Genomic DNA, 16,644 nt, shown 5'->3' on the forward strand with positions numbered 1-16,644 from the left:
CTGAAAGGATTTCTTAGATAAAACGAAGTATTTTTTAACAAATCTTGAAGGAAATAATGCACTTTTGGTGTAAATATCAGGAAAGAATTGCGGGACTGATGTCCACACACTTGACCACACACCAATTGCGTTCATACCCCGATAAGGACATCAATCACGCAATTCATTTCTTAATTGAATCGCAACACGCAGAAATAGGTCTTATTGTGAGCATGATTTAAACAAACAATATGACGTTATTATAAGTGTCATGTCCAAGAAATGACACCATCGCTGAGGAAAAGACAACACACATATGAACACTTTCTATAACAAGAATATTGGTTAACTGCTCAAAGGGTCTCAATTGTAGGACCATATACTACAACACCCAGAAGAACAAACATTGAATATTCTACGGTTACAGTGATTCAAATCATGAGCATGACAATCCTATGTTAACACGTTTATCAATGTTTTGGTACTTTTGCTACTAAACTATTTCAAAGAAATAGAATACAATAAAACATAATCGGGTGCCAGCAGTGATTGCCAAAAAGGACTTCGGCGATTAAATAATTTATTTATATATTTTTTTCACACTTTTAACCATCTTTAACACTACATTTGTTTCAGATATCAAATGCATAAAACTATTAATCAGACTGTTTACATTGTTTGAAACCATGGCAAGATATCTTATGGAAAGAAAAAAAACAACAATCAATTGAAATTTAGGCCGTTTCAAAACAACCTCTATTTTTTATATAAACTGTTAATACATAAAGGCTATACAATTTTCGCGTCTCGAGTTGAGTATAATAAAGATAACAAGAATAATAGATACAGTGACTATGATTTGATGCTGTAAATCGAAGGTAGACAGAGGCATAGACATAGTTTATGGCAAACATGCTGTTGGTTTAGAATAGAACATTTAAGAAGATTGCAAATAAAAACCACTCTTTGCACTTTAGTGAAACTGGGTGGGGAAAGAATGGGCATTGCCCTTTCTCTATCCGAAATAGGTTCGGCATATCTAACTATTGATTTATTTTGTCTCACCGCAACTGTACATGAATGTGAATAGAATCAGGTTGTTCTCATCAATGTACTCAGATTTAAAGTTGCTGCACTACGATCAGGGAGACAGCATTACGCCTGTCGAAACTGCTACCATCCTTAAAAGTATGTATCACCCTCTCTATGTAATTTATTACGTAGGTAATATGTTTTCTTTTTGAATTGTGTGACAAGCATTCACCGCAATATCTTCCTGTATGATTCGGCTACATATAAATACTTTTATGGACTGCAGCTTACTTTGAGAGCGACGTATACACTTATTGGTTTCAATTACATGCTCGTTCTCACGCGATAGTATTTATGATTGAAGCTAAGAATATAAAGCACCGGATGTAAAATGTCAAAACTGTTCAACAAACGAAAACTTCCTTGGTCAATTTAATTCACATTCCTATAGCAACAAATATTCATGATTTCAAACTAAATTTAGAATCAGCACATGTTTTAAATTAATAAGTATATGACAAAATTGCGAACCCTGAAAGGGAACTGCTGATTAATGCAGTACTTTGATATGTATAAGTCAATATCGACGAACAATATTTAACCAAAAATGATTAAAAAAGAAAAGATCATACAAAGCACTAATTTACAAGTGATAGGCATTTAAAGCCGTGATAAGACAGCTGCTTGTTTTGTTCACAGTAATTCGTGCTGAACAATATTAATTAAACTTTACGATAGTGAAACCGAAATGTAATTGCAACCTCAGTCGTCATAAAATTAGCCCAAATCAGTTACTCATATTTCTTATTAACCCAAGTTTATCTATTGTATTTTGCTATACCATTAAGAAGCAGACACAGCAATCTCAATAAGTAGCGTTACGAACTCATAATCCGAGGGTCAGTTGTTCGGGCCACAGACACGACACATACATTTCGTACACGTAAAATGGTATCATACCAAATCAATTTGAATATTTACAAGCTGTTACAAGAATTTGTCTAGAGCTTAGACACTACTGATCTGTTCTTCTTAGTGGAAAAATATATATACAAGCAGGTTCTTCAATGGTATATGGAATAACATAACCTCTTTTTCATCAAAACGTATTTTAATGTATTCTAATAATTTTCGAAAACCATTTTTCAGCTGGTGTGTTTTTTTAAGTAAAATCAACGATAGAATAATGTAAAACTACAACTAGAATGCAATGCATCCCTTCCATGTACAATATACGTACAAGTAACTGGTTTGTAAGCATATTCCGGTATATGAATTGCACATTATCAATAGAAACTTACTACTTTGAGGACGATTGCTTTTCTATAAACAGATTTATCGCGCTTTGATCTCATGAAATATCTTATTTCTTTTGAACTTATAAATCGCCTGCTCGCTGTAATGTAGTCGCCTTGCATTTTGAACGTTTAAATTAATGTTCAAAGGTCGAAATATCTTCCGGATGTCTGCGTCTAAATCAATACAATGCACAAAATCAAGTGAACTTCAGTTTGAACTAAGTTTAAATTTCTTTTCTTCAAACAAATATATCTTTCGCACGCGATCGTATAATGAAATACAAGGTCATAGATAAATGGTGAACTATTTTAGAGTAGACTATTAATTTAAAAAATGTTCAGTGTCTTTTGTTGTTTTAGAATATCAAACAAATGGAGCCTCTTAACAAGTAACATGTAATCCTTAATAGTACATGGATCAAGGTCCCACACACACGTCCTGCTTTGTACTTCTAGATTGATAATTACTATAGTGCGATATCAATAGGAAATTTAAATGTTATGATCACGAACATAATACAGAAAATGTAAAAGTCATTGGAAATATAATTGTATTCGTGTAAAGTGATTTTAAACAAAGGTGAATATGTATGAATGCTTGCATTTAATGTAATGCTCACTTGAAAAGAGAAAACAAAATAGATTCACAACAGAGACCAATAATCAAAACCAAGATTTCATCATTATCAGTTACATAAGATTATTATCTTAAAGCTGCTGCCGCAAATAAACTGTCTCTTAGCTTCCTGTAATATTGAGTTATTTACATTCAATTCCACAGTGCCTAGTGCCAAAATATCCATGTTTAATAGTCCTAAGATGAGTAAAAACATGAATGTCCCTGTCGTTGAATTATTATGCTATCGGCTTATAAGTTTTTCTTGACTGCACCAAATAAAACCAGATTATCTTTTTAAACTTTGATTGTTTTTAATGCAAAAAAGTGTATTTGGCAGAAATATGTATAATAGGTGAACCTTACATGAATGTTTATCTATAAACATATACTTTAAACATTTTGATTACTGTTAAGTAATATGTTCATAGTATGTGGTTGCTATGGTTTTATATCATTACCACGTAGATACGGATATTTGAGACATAAATAAGAAAATAATTACATCGAAAAGCACACACACACACACAAAAAATACAAATCAGAATTTGTCCAAACCTGCTTTATTTATTTTTCATACGAAATATATTTTGTTTTTGTTTTATTTTCATTTGATGTTTTAATGATTTGCATTAAATTCGCACCTTCTTGACACTAATCGCATTAATCCATTCTCAATTAAAGATAATTCACAAGCAATCACACAATATTTTATTATTGAAATAAAGGTTGCACATGATGACATTCCTTAAATATAAGGGAAACTTCTATATGGTTTGAAAAATAAGGTGCAATTGCTATCACAAAATACGAACATTGCCCATAATTAACTTGTGTTAGGTGCAAGTTGCTTAATGTATAGCTGGCTGCCTCTAACCTAAAATTAACTCAGTACACGCTTTTTAGGGAAATCTGACTGAGCTTAAATAAATAAGTATGCACAAAATAGCCTAAGGATCTAAGTACCGTGTGTGTTTGAGAGTTAAAATGCCATTAGTTTACCACAATACATTTTTGTAGCGGGGCTGCGAACACCTTGAAGTTAACGTTGGCAACTGAGTTTAAAGGTGGTTTGTACTTATTGCATGTCGAGTACACGAACCTGTATGACATAGTGCACATCACGTACACGTATTTGTTTAACATAGTGCACATCACGTACACGTACCTGTATGATAAAGTACTCATCACGTACACGTACGTTAACGCATGGTGCACATCAAATTCGCTTAACTGTATGACATATTGCACATCACGTACCCGTACCTGGATGATGTAGTGCAAACAAATGAATCCAAACACGTACACTTCCTGAACAAGAAGTGGTTTTAAATATTACGTATGCATTCTCACATCGCGAAAAATAAAATGTCAATTTTAAGGGAACAATTGTTATTTTGAAAATTATGAATGCATTTTTTGAAAGGTCAAATGAACGAAATCAAGCAAAACGCTTAATTGTTATAATATTTCTTTTTACATTTCCGGTGTTAATTTTAACTTGTTGAGTGATCTAAAACTATATAAATATGATAAGTTATTCAGGAAAATGTCCATCAAATTAAAAGTTCGATACAGTTCGACCGACTATTATTATAATAATGATAATAACCTACATATGTTTTAGTAACAAGATCGTTCTGGAGAACGTACAGGGTTCAACTACCTTTTCATATAATGCCCTCGTGTTTCTTTATTTGTGAAGGTAAGTGTAAAAGGAGGCGTTAGAAGAGGAGGAAAGAAAAACATCTGTTATTGGCGATACTATAAAGTACCATAATACGCTTACCTATACTATGATACACTTTGATGCATTTAATTAAGTAGAAAAGGCCAACAATTAATAATCATATGTGTCGCTTGCTTGGAGTGTTATCATTTCGAATCATAAGTGCTAAAACAAATAATATACATATATGGATACGCCTGGTGTTTCGTGAACGACATGTTTAAAAACTTGGCCAACGTACTCGAATATTTCGTATTTTGATTGCTAACGTTGTCTCTTAAGGTCGATTTGTGGTGACTCTAATGTCTCACTTTTTCGCTAACTGAAACATACGCTTATTGACCCTTAAGCAAACACTCTCTTACGGATGTCGTAGGTATTAAATGTGAGTGTTTCTATTGAATTATTCCACCACATTGTTAGACTGTTATAACGATGTAATATATAAATTGATGAACTTTTAACAAATGTATAATGACATTTTATACCGCTATATAGGAGTAAATCATCTACTACAAAACAGACTACTGGTATATATTTGATCTCAACTTCAGATATTCGGTATTTCTGGTTATTTTTCTTCCTTTTCGTTACAGCTAAAACATTGTTTCGACAGACAGTATAAGAAGTAAAATCGTCTGCGCGATTATGAATGAAGAATGGTTCAGGTGTGTGTTAATTTGGAATAATATCTAATATCGTTATTGTTTACTTAAACATGAAATTATTACAACAATGGCTATTATGTATATACTTATTTTTAATTAATTTCGTTGCTTGTCAAATGTGTCCAACTTATGGTGACCGCTGTGAAAATTGCACTTCGCAGTCGATTTGTGTTAAGTGCAAAGTAGGATATTGGAACGTTACTCTGGATTGTGCCTATACTTGTGTTACACCAACGTGTACGTGTACCAAACATTGGGAATGTCTTTCTTGTAAAGATGGTCATTATGCTAAAGAAAAAGGGTGTAATAGGACATGTCCCTCTGAATGCAATGGCCAACCATGTAACAACGATGGAACGTGTTTGTGTAAGCCTAATTTTACTGGAAACACATGTGACTCGTGTGTAGACGGCATGTATGGAGCAAATTGCTCAATGCAATGTAGCCGAGGTTGTGAGGGGAGCAATTGCAGCCCTATCGATGGATCATGCAACTGTAGTAAATATTATTATGGTAAAACATGTAAAAATTGTATCGCAGGTCGTTATGGAGAAGAATGTTCCAAACCATGTAGTCTTGGTTGTCTAGAAAGAACTTGCACTCCTACTGCTGAAAAATGTGTTTGCAACGACTTTTACACTGGTGCTAAATGTGACGTTTGTGAAGATGGGCGTTACGGTGACGGTTGTTTAAATGCATGTAAGTTCTGCTGTTCATGTACTATAATATATTTTTAATTAAAGAGCTAATTATATCCTACACTGTCTTATGCCATTAGTTTGCATTGGTTTAAATATAATATTAGACTAGGAATTTTGTTTAAACAATGAACTGAAGTTAAATATTATTTGAAATATGGATGGTAATGTTAATTTTCACATTATCAATTTATTATCTGCAATCGTTAATGTTTTGAAACTCAAAACAAACTTGTGTTACAAACGAATTTATCTTCCGGTTTAAACCAATAAACGTTTCACTGTCAAAAGTATAAGGGTACAAGAGGAAGTATGCGAACAATGTATTATTGTATAAGAGTCAGAGATCAGAAAGCATTTATATTCCATATTCGTTATTTTAAATTAAGCTAAAGATATACCTGCACTATTTGTGTCTGCCTACAAGATCACATGACATACCCATTATGTTTAAAAGATGAACATGAGTATAAAGGTTTTTCTACTTTAATGAAATGTTTAAAGCTTATGCTCACAAAATAGTATTTTTAAAGCCAGAAAAGTTTCTTTCGAAGTGTTTTAACAATGTTTTCATAAAAGAGAAGATATTAATTTAATATCATAAAGTGAAATCAAACTAATCCTATTAAACTCGGTAAGGCTCAATGTTTGTTTTTGAAAAATAATACTGTTTATATTTGTTTGTGCCATTTTTATGCATTCCGGAAGTGTCCAGAGTTGCATCCGTAAAGTACATAGATCAAGTTTATTTAAGCCATATATCACAAGTTTACATAGAAATTGTCGCTTATCACATAATATCGAGATTCGTTAGCACTTATCTACCATAGCTCCTCGACAAAACATTGTTTTATAAATAGGTTTGTTAACGCTAGAATTCTTTGAAAAGACAGACAGGTCTGGTTGTAGAGTTTGCTGTGTGAATAAATGTGAGTTATGTCAATGATGTAAATTACCTGTTTGTTGGATCCGATCAACATTTTGGAATAGTTACTGAAAAATGTAACTTTAAAATGTCCATACTTAAAGCGGTGATGGTAATTGCCCTTAAGTTTGTTTACAAGTTAAACATACTGCATTGATTTTTTAGTTTTGACGGCATTTAAAGGAAGATCACTGCGATTAGAGATATTCGCAGAGACTGTCCCACGTGCGTGTATTGAATTGATGGCTGGGCATAGTATCAAAGGCATATGGCCTTTCTGGATATCAAATTAATGATTGAACTACCTCATTAGAACATAAATGCTTATTAAAACTATAATACATGGTATCTATGTTAGGATAAGGTCATGTGTACAGTTTATGATAAAGGTATTACTTGGAGACAATATATTTTAAATATGTTTTCCATTAGATCAGAATAAATTGCAGAATGCATTATCTGCAAGAAGATAACGATACTTGGCATAAATTCCAGTCTACAAAGGCAAATAAAGAATTTACTATTAACAATGAAACCATTTTGGGTATTGTTTATACGTGACATTCATTGAAATATAGTGTAAACTGTTTTTGAAACAACTCGTCAAACAAAAGCACGATATCGAGTATATGCATATATATGAGTGTTACATATCAAAGACTATTGAAGAGATATAAACACGATGTATACTAGAACTAATCGAAGTAAGTCGTATTGTTTACTTCCTGGTTACTCTTTCAAAATGTTAGCTTTGAATAAATAATGCGAATAGTGTTGACATAGTTTAAAAAAACACATGTTATAACTGCACTAAGCCAAAGATACAAACCTTATTGACAAGTTGTTTGTTTCTTTAATAAATATGAGAATAATTTATTAATATAAAAATCAAACATAATCAGACATGTTGATTTCGCTTTAATAAGCTTTGCTTTAGTTATTAAGATTGTAGTTTATAAAGGTTATTAATTTGGAAACTTTGGTGATAGCTGTGAGTAAACGTATACGAATTGGTTTTGCTTTTCCCAATCAAACTGATCAAGTTGTTCATCTGTGAAAATAGATGTATCAATGTCGGAGCACAAACGTGTAATATCACAATAGATCACATGGAAACTACAAAAACAACCCTTGTAGCCAACAAAGACTAAGTTTATTTACCCTATCATAGTTGCACTGAACGAAAGACATACAAGCATAAACCTTAATGCATTATAATACGAATGTTTGGAAGATACTCAATAGGTTGCAAGTGAGTAACTGAAGAAGTAAAATGTTAAATGGCAATGCTCAATGCGATGTCTGTGTTCGAGACAAATGCTAAGGAAACAACTGTTCTGAAGCATGTATTTCGGATCTGATTGTAAAGACAATTATGGAGATTATATATAAAAATATGACGCTGTTGTTAATAATTGGTTCGGTGACGAGTATTTGCTTACACCAATCATCGTGTACACACCTAGGTTGCTAAGAATAACATAGCCACTCATATATGTAGGATTTGGTCAATGTTTATCGTGTCATTGTCGGACGAGGTAAACTTTAAATGCAGTCAAAAACGTGTTTACTGACAAGTCTAGAAGATATAAAGGTTAAATACGCGACAAAATGACACATTTAAAACGTTATTTTATCTGTCTTGTGATCGACATTAATCACAGTAAAGCATTTTCACAGACGATACATTTCTTTTGTAGTTTAATATATATTTCGCCAAGTAATTAACAAGAGTTTGACTAGATAATAAGTGAAATTTCAACGTTGTGTTGTCACAATTATAATTATAATGCAATTGTTGACGAAAAAAACATGTTCATTTTATTGTATGCTTGTTAAATGAGAATATCCTGATATTTGAATGAGACACTGCTTCTTATTCTGACTTAATGATATCATAGCACCGAGTATGACTACGATTGTTGCTTACAGTTAAGCAAACACTTACACTGTCAGAACACGTGAAATGATATGTGATTAGTTCACTTTTTCACATCATGAATTAATGAAGTTGCAGTAACTCAAATTTTTTAGTACAACACCAAAACAAAAAAAATAAAAATCATTCATTAAATATCAGATTCTCAATATTGTTTGAAGACCTCCCGCTATGAACATAGTAAGGTGCTGAAGTTAACAACACGAAGTGACTGTAATATCGTTGAGTTTGAAAACCATATCTATATTTCAGCCGAGTTGAATCATCCGGATGAAACAAACAACACTTAAACTGGTGCAATTACAGGGGGAATTATTGGTGCTGTAGTAGTGATTGTGGCTGCTGTCACTATAACTATTTTAGTCAAACGAAGGTTTGCCATACTAATTACTCGTATATTGCATTTTTAGCATTTTGTGTCTTTCGTTTTTGGCTCCAGTCGCTCACATGGGATTTCATATTCAATTGATTTCTTTATCTGTTTATTTCCACTCGTCATGTGTTCTAACACATATCACTGTAATTTTCATTTTTGTTGTTGAAATTATGGTAAGACCTTTATACGTTTGATGCTGTTTAATTGAAATGACACATGAATATTTGTAAAAACTTGTTAAAAATCAAACTTCAGATTATCACAAAAGGAAGCACAAAATTATGAAAACCAGCGAGAGACTACAAATTCTGGTATGAAATATACTTCATTTTTTATGTGTTATCATTAAAATTTTATTAAAACAGTAAAACAGTATCACCAGTAGGTATCACGTCAATACACTTGAATGAACATTTTAGAAGTTTTCTTTATGCTTTTGTAAGTGTGATTTGTTGAAAATGAATATTTTATCATTGTTATAGTAGGAAATGCAACTCGACCAGGACCATACGAAACATTAAATATCAGCCGAATGGAGAAAAATGACAGAAGGGATACCTACACTAATTTGTTCACGACAGGACAAGCTGGAAAGAAAAAAGGTTCTAGCCATAAGAGAAGCAAAATGGATCTTTTGAATGTTATAGGTAGTGAAAAAGACAAATCTGGACCGTATGAAATATTACATACAAAAGTTTTCAAAGAAAATGAGAAGAGTGATACCTACAAAAGTATTTTCACAACAGAACAAGCTGGAGGTAAAGAATCGACAACAAAGGTCAAGACAAAATAAAACAATTGGTTTATTGTCCAAGTTGTTTATCTTTTGAGGCACTATACTTTAATTAAAAGAGAACACAATTTTTAAGTTCAGAGTATTATGCAGTCATAGTGACATCAACTTAAACAACAATAGTGGATTTTTGGTAGATAGCTGTCGACTGTGGTAGTATTGTTGGAACTGTTTGTTTTTCTAGATCATCGTAAAGCTTTTGATCTTGTCAAACACAGTATGATCTAACAATGTACAGGAAAGACATATGTTTGGCATTTTTCGTTCCAGCTTTAGGCAATGTGTAAGTTATTGGTGACAAAAATCTGCATTGCAATATGTTTAAAGTAATGGTCTAAACAAATCCTGTATTTACCTCTTGTGTGATGATTCTACTTGCATTCATCTGTATATAGAGCCAAAGTTATTCAACTATCATTACAAAAGGTTTTGGATACAGCGGACGTTATAAAAAATAATTACTCTTTGTAAATCCAAGAACATTGTATAGTCCACATTAAGTCATAGTTGACAACTACAAAGTAAACAAGACAAGCATGTACCTAAATGTATTATCTTCATAAAATAAAGTCGTTGTTAAGATCACGAGCAGGACAAATTTATTGTTCTACGTACATCAATGTTCGGGAACTGTAAATACTTAAATATTTCAAAAAAATAAACGATCGCCTAACAAAGATCAAATTGACTAGTTACAAAGATCCTTTTTCATTTCTTGCAGATACGTTCTTTCAGAACTGATTATTCACAAATTGAATACTAGTAGACGAACTGTTTTTCATTATTTAAAACTGTTGCAATATAGCATTAGTACAAAACTACAAACACCTAATAATTAGGTTATACGATATGGTAATTTGCTGTGTATTATCAATCCACCTGTATGATTGACAACGGATGACAGCGTCGTTGTTACCTCCCTTCAGGAAATGGTTGTCAATTTTTCGCTCCGTGAAATGTTTAAATATAAAATGACCTAAAGGTTTTTAAAGTGTCAAAACTTGCAAATGTGATTGGGATAATGTAACTGGACTTATATATAAAAACTGGAACTAAAGGTACTGTAACTTGAAGTAATAAAAAACGCATTGTTCTCAAAATTTTCACCTGGATATTAATAGCCATTTTATTGTGACCACGACATACATGTGTGATAGCTGTTGTTACATGTAAAAACTTGAATACATCAGTACATAATAGTGTAGAGGATTACAAAGGATTATTTTCTGCGCTCATAGTTCTGGTCGCTCATTAAACTACACTGCGCAGCGAAAGTTATGTCTAACCCAAATAGTACATCTACCCCGATTTCTAAGTCGGCGGCCTCCTAAAGGGACTTATCATCACCCATGGACGATGCAGACACCAAAAAGTATAAACTGTCTGAATCAAACACAACAGTACATATTGAAGATACCAGTGGCATCGCCCCTTGTGCACTTTCCAAAGAAGATCTGTTTTATGTCTCAAAGCAAATATCAGCAACATTTCATGATGACATGTCCACTCTGGTTGAGACACTGATATCAAAGTTAGTGCCTCCTCTTGTCAAGAGTATTCATGCTGACTTAACATCACGCATCAATGCTCTGGAATACGAAAATGCAGAACTTAAAAGCAAAGTCTTTAAGCTTGAAAATAAAGCCGATAGAGCTGAACAATATAGTCGGCGAAATTGCTTGCGTGTTGCTGGTGTCGCAGAAACGACTAGCGAAAATACTGACGACATCGTTTTGGGCATATCTAATGCTGTCTCGAGCGGCTTATCGATCGAAGAAATTGACCGCAGCCATCGTGTTGGGCCGGTGCGCAACGATAAAAAGCCGCGCGACATCATCGTGAAGTTCGTCTCGTATCGCTCTAGGCAAAAACTGTACCAGCGTAGATCAGCTCTCAAAAAGTCTAGCGAGCACTCGTATGTCTACGTCAACGAAGACCTCACCAGAAAACGAAGCTCTCTTCTTTATGAAGCTAGAAGACACGCCAAAACTGGTTACCTGTTAGGCGCTTGGTCGTCCGACGGGAAAGTGCTTATTAAGGACAAGGCAGGCAAAATACATGCTATTAACTGTCCTGATGAACTGTACGCTGCTCTACCTGCAATGTCCTATGCCTCAGCGGTGCAGAAATAATACACATTTTCGTCATATGACACAGACTTTTTTGTTCTGCAGTATACTTCGATCGTTATTTTGCTCGTCAACTGGCGAGTTCACCTGTACCATATTCATTGTAATCTTGTCTTACTGGCCGTTCTGCATCCGTGATCATATACTATTAAATTAAACAATTATGTTCAACATATCATTTATCTTTTATTATTATAAAGTGATTGTAATACTGATAAATTATCTAAGTGACGACTGAACAGATAATCCGTTACTATTCTTTGAAAAATAGCAGTGTTATTATGTCACCATATGCTTTTTATAAACTGGTATAACATGCATCGTACTGATTAAATAATAAGCTATTCACTCTAAGCTATGTTTAAATATATAAATTATCGATCTTGATATTTAAATATAGCCTTAAAGATATATTTGGTAATATCCATAAAATATTGAAGATATTGTTACTTGTTTTTAAACATTTGGATTATACCAACATAATATTTTTCATAACTATAATATATATAGTGTAGATAAAGTACTTTTGTTGCCAAATTTTAAGAGAAAACAATACAAGTCCTATTTGTAAGATATTTTATGCACTATTGTTTTGACCAATTCACCATTATCATGTATCGTGGAACATTATATTTTTGTTCCGTTTTTCTTTTTACTTACATTTTTGTTCACTCATTGTGTCTCCAAGATATTACACTTTACTCTGTAAACAGATATGAATTCAGCGACCGCACTGTTGTATACTTCCTTATGCGACTGCGTCTCTTCTGTACACTTGTTTCACATATAACCTAAATATGCCCCTTGAGTTTGTTCATTCCCCTACTCAACAAACCTTTGACATAGGATCAAGACTTACTCGTCTCTTAACCCTGTTGTTTTCCCTGGTAATAGTGTTCAACACCATCTTCGCTTTCTCAGTGCTTGTGAACTTAAAGTCACTAGACACCTGTATGTTTCTTTCTAGTGACTGCTCCTGGTCTGCCCATATTGATTATATCAAAGACAAAGCATGGTCCCGTGTTAATATTCTACGTTCGCTCAAGTTTACTCTTGATCGTCTCACCCTTGAGACAATTAATATGACCTTTATCCGACCATTGCTTGAATACGGCGATATTATATTTGACAACTGCACTGCAGGGGAAAAGCAGGAACTTGACAAAATACAACACGAGGCTGCGAGAATCGTCACAGGTGCAACAAAGCTAGTTTCTATTGATAAACTTTACAGTGACCTGAACTGGCAGCCCCTTTCAGATCGCCGCACCAACCACAAACTTATTTTTATGTTTAAAATCAAATCCAATATTAGTCCTACATACCTTGTTAATCTCATTCCTTTACGCCCAGCCGATCCTAGGTACAATCTTAGAAACTCTTCGGATATTCCACTTATACATTGCAGATCCACACTATACTATAACTCTCTTGTTCCGTCTGCCATTCGTGCTTGGAATACTCTCGATTCAAGTTTCAAGTCCGCTGACTCAATACAAAGTTTTAAAAGGCTGATTAGTAATACTCCTAAGGTTCCTCATTATTTTAACACAGGCCCTAGGCGTTTACAAGTCCATCACACTAGGCTTAGGCTAGACTGTAGTCTACTTAATTATGATCTTTACCGGAAGAATATTATTTCCTTACAAGCTTGTCTCTGTGGTGACTCTGAATCTGTCCGCCATTTTATGTTATTTTGTCCCCTTTATACCTCCTACAGAGAGGATATGTTCGAGTCAATAAATTTGCTCGTCCCTGGTACAGCTATCACGCTCGACTTATTGCTAAAGGGTAACGTTCGATTTACTGATCCCTTCAACTCGCAGCTTTTTTCTATTGTTTACTCATACATTGATTCTACCAAGAGGTTTATTTGAGTACTAACTCTCTAAACAGCTTATGTGTGCGTTGAAATTCATCTAATCTGTTTACTATGAGACACATCATTCCCATAATCTTCTACTGTTTCTAATGATTTTGTATTATGAGCGCTTAACTCATTTTATCTATATGTTTGACTTACTAAAATATTTACATTTTACTATAGCAATATTCATTTGTAGTACCGCTCAACTTAAAACTTGCTCTATGTTTGATTTATTACAATACTTAAATTTCATAATAGCATTATTCTTCTACATTTATTTTAGACATATTCATCTTATTGGTAAATATAATAAATGATATTTTGTGCGACAACCTTTTTCTGATTCGTAAAGTATACATGCATACGAAAATGATCTATATAAGCTATCCTTTCGATCAAATTCTTTGTTTTTCATTGATGTATATATGTTGTCTTGTGTTATTTTCCTCAATAAATATGTTTAAACTAACGGATGATTAAAATTGAACTTATTTTTTCCCCATTACATTCCTATCATAAACCCACACTTTATGAAAGTCACAAAATACAGTAGTCCGTAACCTACTTAAGTGCCTTACGGACGTATATGGATCACATTACTTCAGAACGTATAAATATGACCTTACGAAACTGTTTTAGGACTCGAAATTCAAAGTAAACATGCCGACTGATTGATAAAAGGGATACATCCATGTACAAATACATTTATGACAGGTGACTGTAACTTATGTATCAGAACGAATAGTGATAAATGTTAATAAAAGACACATCATGGAATATGAAATTGATTCTATTAAATAGACGTCCACGTATTCATATAATCAGGCGATATAAATTTCCTTATAACTAGGGGAATTTAATGAGTCTTTAATGTACGGATATATGTATTATTCCATTTTGAGTACAAATATTCAGCATTATACAATAAAGAAATAAATTTCCTTAATCTCTTTCATGTTTCATTTTAAGAAGACGATAAACGAGTGCGGACAGTAAGATTTTATCAATTGAAGTTTGGATATACACCGATTTGACTATTCATGTTTGTTCAAATGCTTTTATTTGTATTTACTAATTTTATTTCTCTTCCTGTTTCATAAAACTATTCACTCTTCAAAGGATAGGGATTCAAAAGAAATCTTGCGAACAATGAAACATAATGTAAGAGACAGAGATCAGGAAGTATTTGTATTTCATTTGAAACCAAAAATAAATATTTGCATCTGTCTTCATTGCATGTATAATATAACATAAGAATATTGCTTAGAAAAGGAATCGTTTATAATATCACAAATTCAAAAAAAAAGTATTGTATAGACTACTTACTTTCATATCGTTCATGAGCGTCATGTAATTGTACCAAAACTAATCGATTAGTGGGAATGGGCCACTATGGCGTTACTAGTCTACGGAAATGCAATGCATTTAATCCCAGTCTGAAAGTAGATTAACATCATTGTGAAAGTGAAAAAGTCCAGCTGGCTTAAGTGATAATTTGGTTCGGTATTTATATTATACAGCATTTGTGTTTTGGATATAAACAGAGATAACTTTATCGTTATTTGCGAATCATGTTAAATGTGTGCACGTTTTCATATTAGTTTCTTTACATGTTTACACTTCTTAAAAGAATCCATAAAATATACCTAAAACAAACATTTGCACCAGAATATCAATGATAGTATAGAAAGAAGGATTTCAAGAAAGCTAGGCAAAAACAAACAGTCAAACGAAACAAAAACACTTTGAACTGTATGGGAAACTCGAGCAGTATACGGATATTGCAATCGTTATAACCGAAATGTACAAAAAAAGATTCTGCTGAATTTAATGGAATCATAAACCAAAGACCGAACATCTAATATTTCATCAGTCCGCCTATTAATACGCTGTCTCAACCTTTTCGTTATTTTTATTGATGGGATATCAATCAAACTTCACAGAGTTGTAGAATTCCAAGGGTTGGTGGGTCTCGTATAAAACTACAGCTCTCATCTCAAAGATAATCAAGGTCATTGTTGCGTGATAACAAAGCTAGCCATACTCAGTGTTAGTAGCCATTCTTCAAACGCCGGTTTATAGAGTAGACAATTTGTGCTCTTATCTCAGTGAACATACTTTGAGTTTAATAATTTTGGCTGTAAACATCAACTGTTGCGTGAGAAGATTTGAAGTGTTGCATCTTTCTGCACCATTGCATTTGCAAGATATGCGAGACAAACTATACATAGTATACAATAACCTAATAACAACAGTTAACGTGTATCAATTGTGCAAGATGCATGCATCAAATTGAATGGCGACAAGTCGAAATACGTCTTATAGTAGGAATGACTTAAACAAACAATATGACGTTATTTTCAGTTTCAAGTGCAAGAAATCACACCATCGCTGACGAAAAGACAGAACACGTAACACTATAACAACAATATTTGTTTACTGGTCAAATGGCATCAATTTCAAGACAATAAACTACAATACCCAGAACAACAAACGTTGACTAATCTGCAATTATAGTGATTACAAACACGAGCATGGCAATCTTATGTTAACACGTTCATCAATGTTTTGGTACTTCTGCTATTTAACTATTTC

At 33.1% G+C, this 16,644-nt stretch overlaps 1 protein-coding gene across 1 annotated transcript; it reads left to right on the forward strand.

Moving 5' to 3' along the window:
- The first annotated feature begins 12,854 nt into the window (after positions 1 to 12,854).
- On the forward strand, positions 12,855 to 14,426 carry LOC128205494 (uncharacterized). Its single transcript, XM_052907188.1, has one exon. It carries the CDS (start codon positions 12,980 to 12,982, stop codon positions 14,057 to 14,059), a length of 1,080 nt encoding a protein of 359 aa, XP_052763148.1. The 5' UTR covers positions 12,855 to 12,979; the 3' UTR covers positions 14,060 to 14,426.
- Positions 14,427 to 16,644: the final 2,218 nt, after the last annotated feature.

Source organism: Mya arenaria, chromosome 10, assembly GCF_026914265.1.
Source record: "Mya arenaria isolate MELC-2E11 chromosome 10, ASM2691426v1".
Lineage (NCBI taxonomy): Eukaryota > Metazoa > Mollusca > Bivalvia > Myida > Myidae > Mya > Mya arenaria.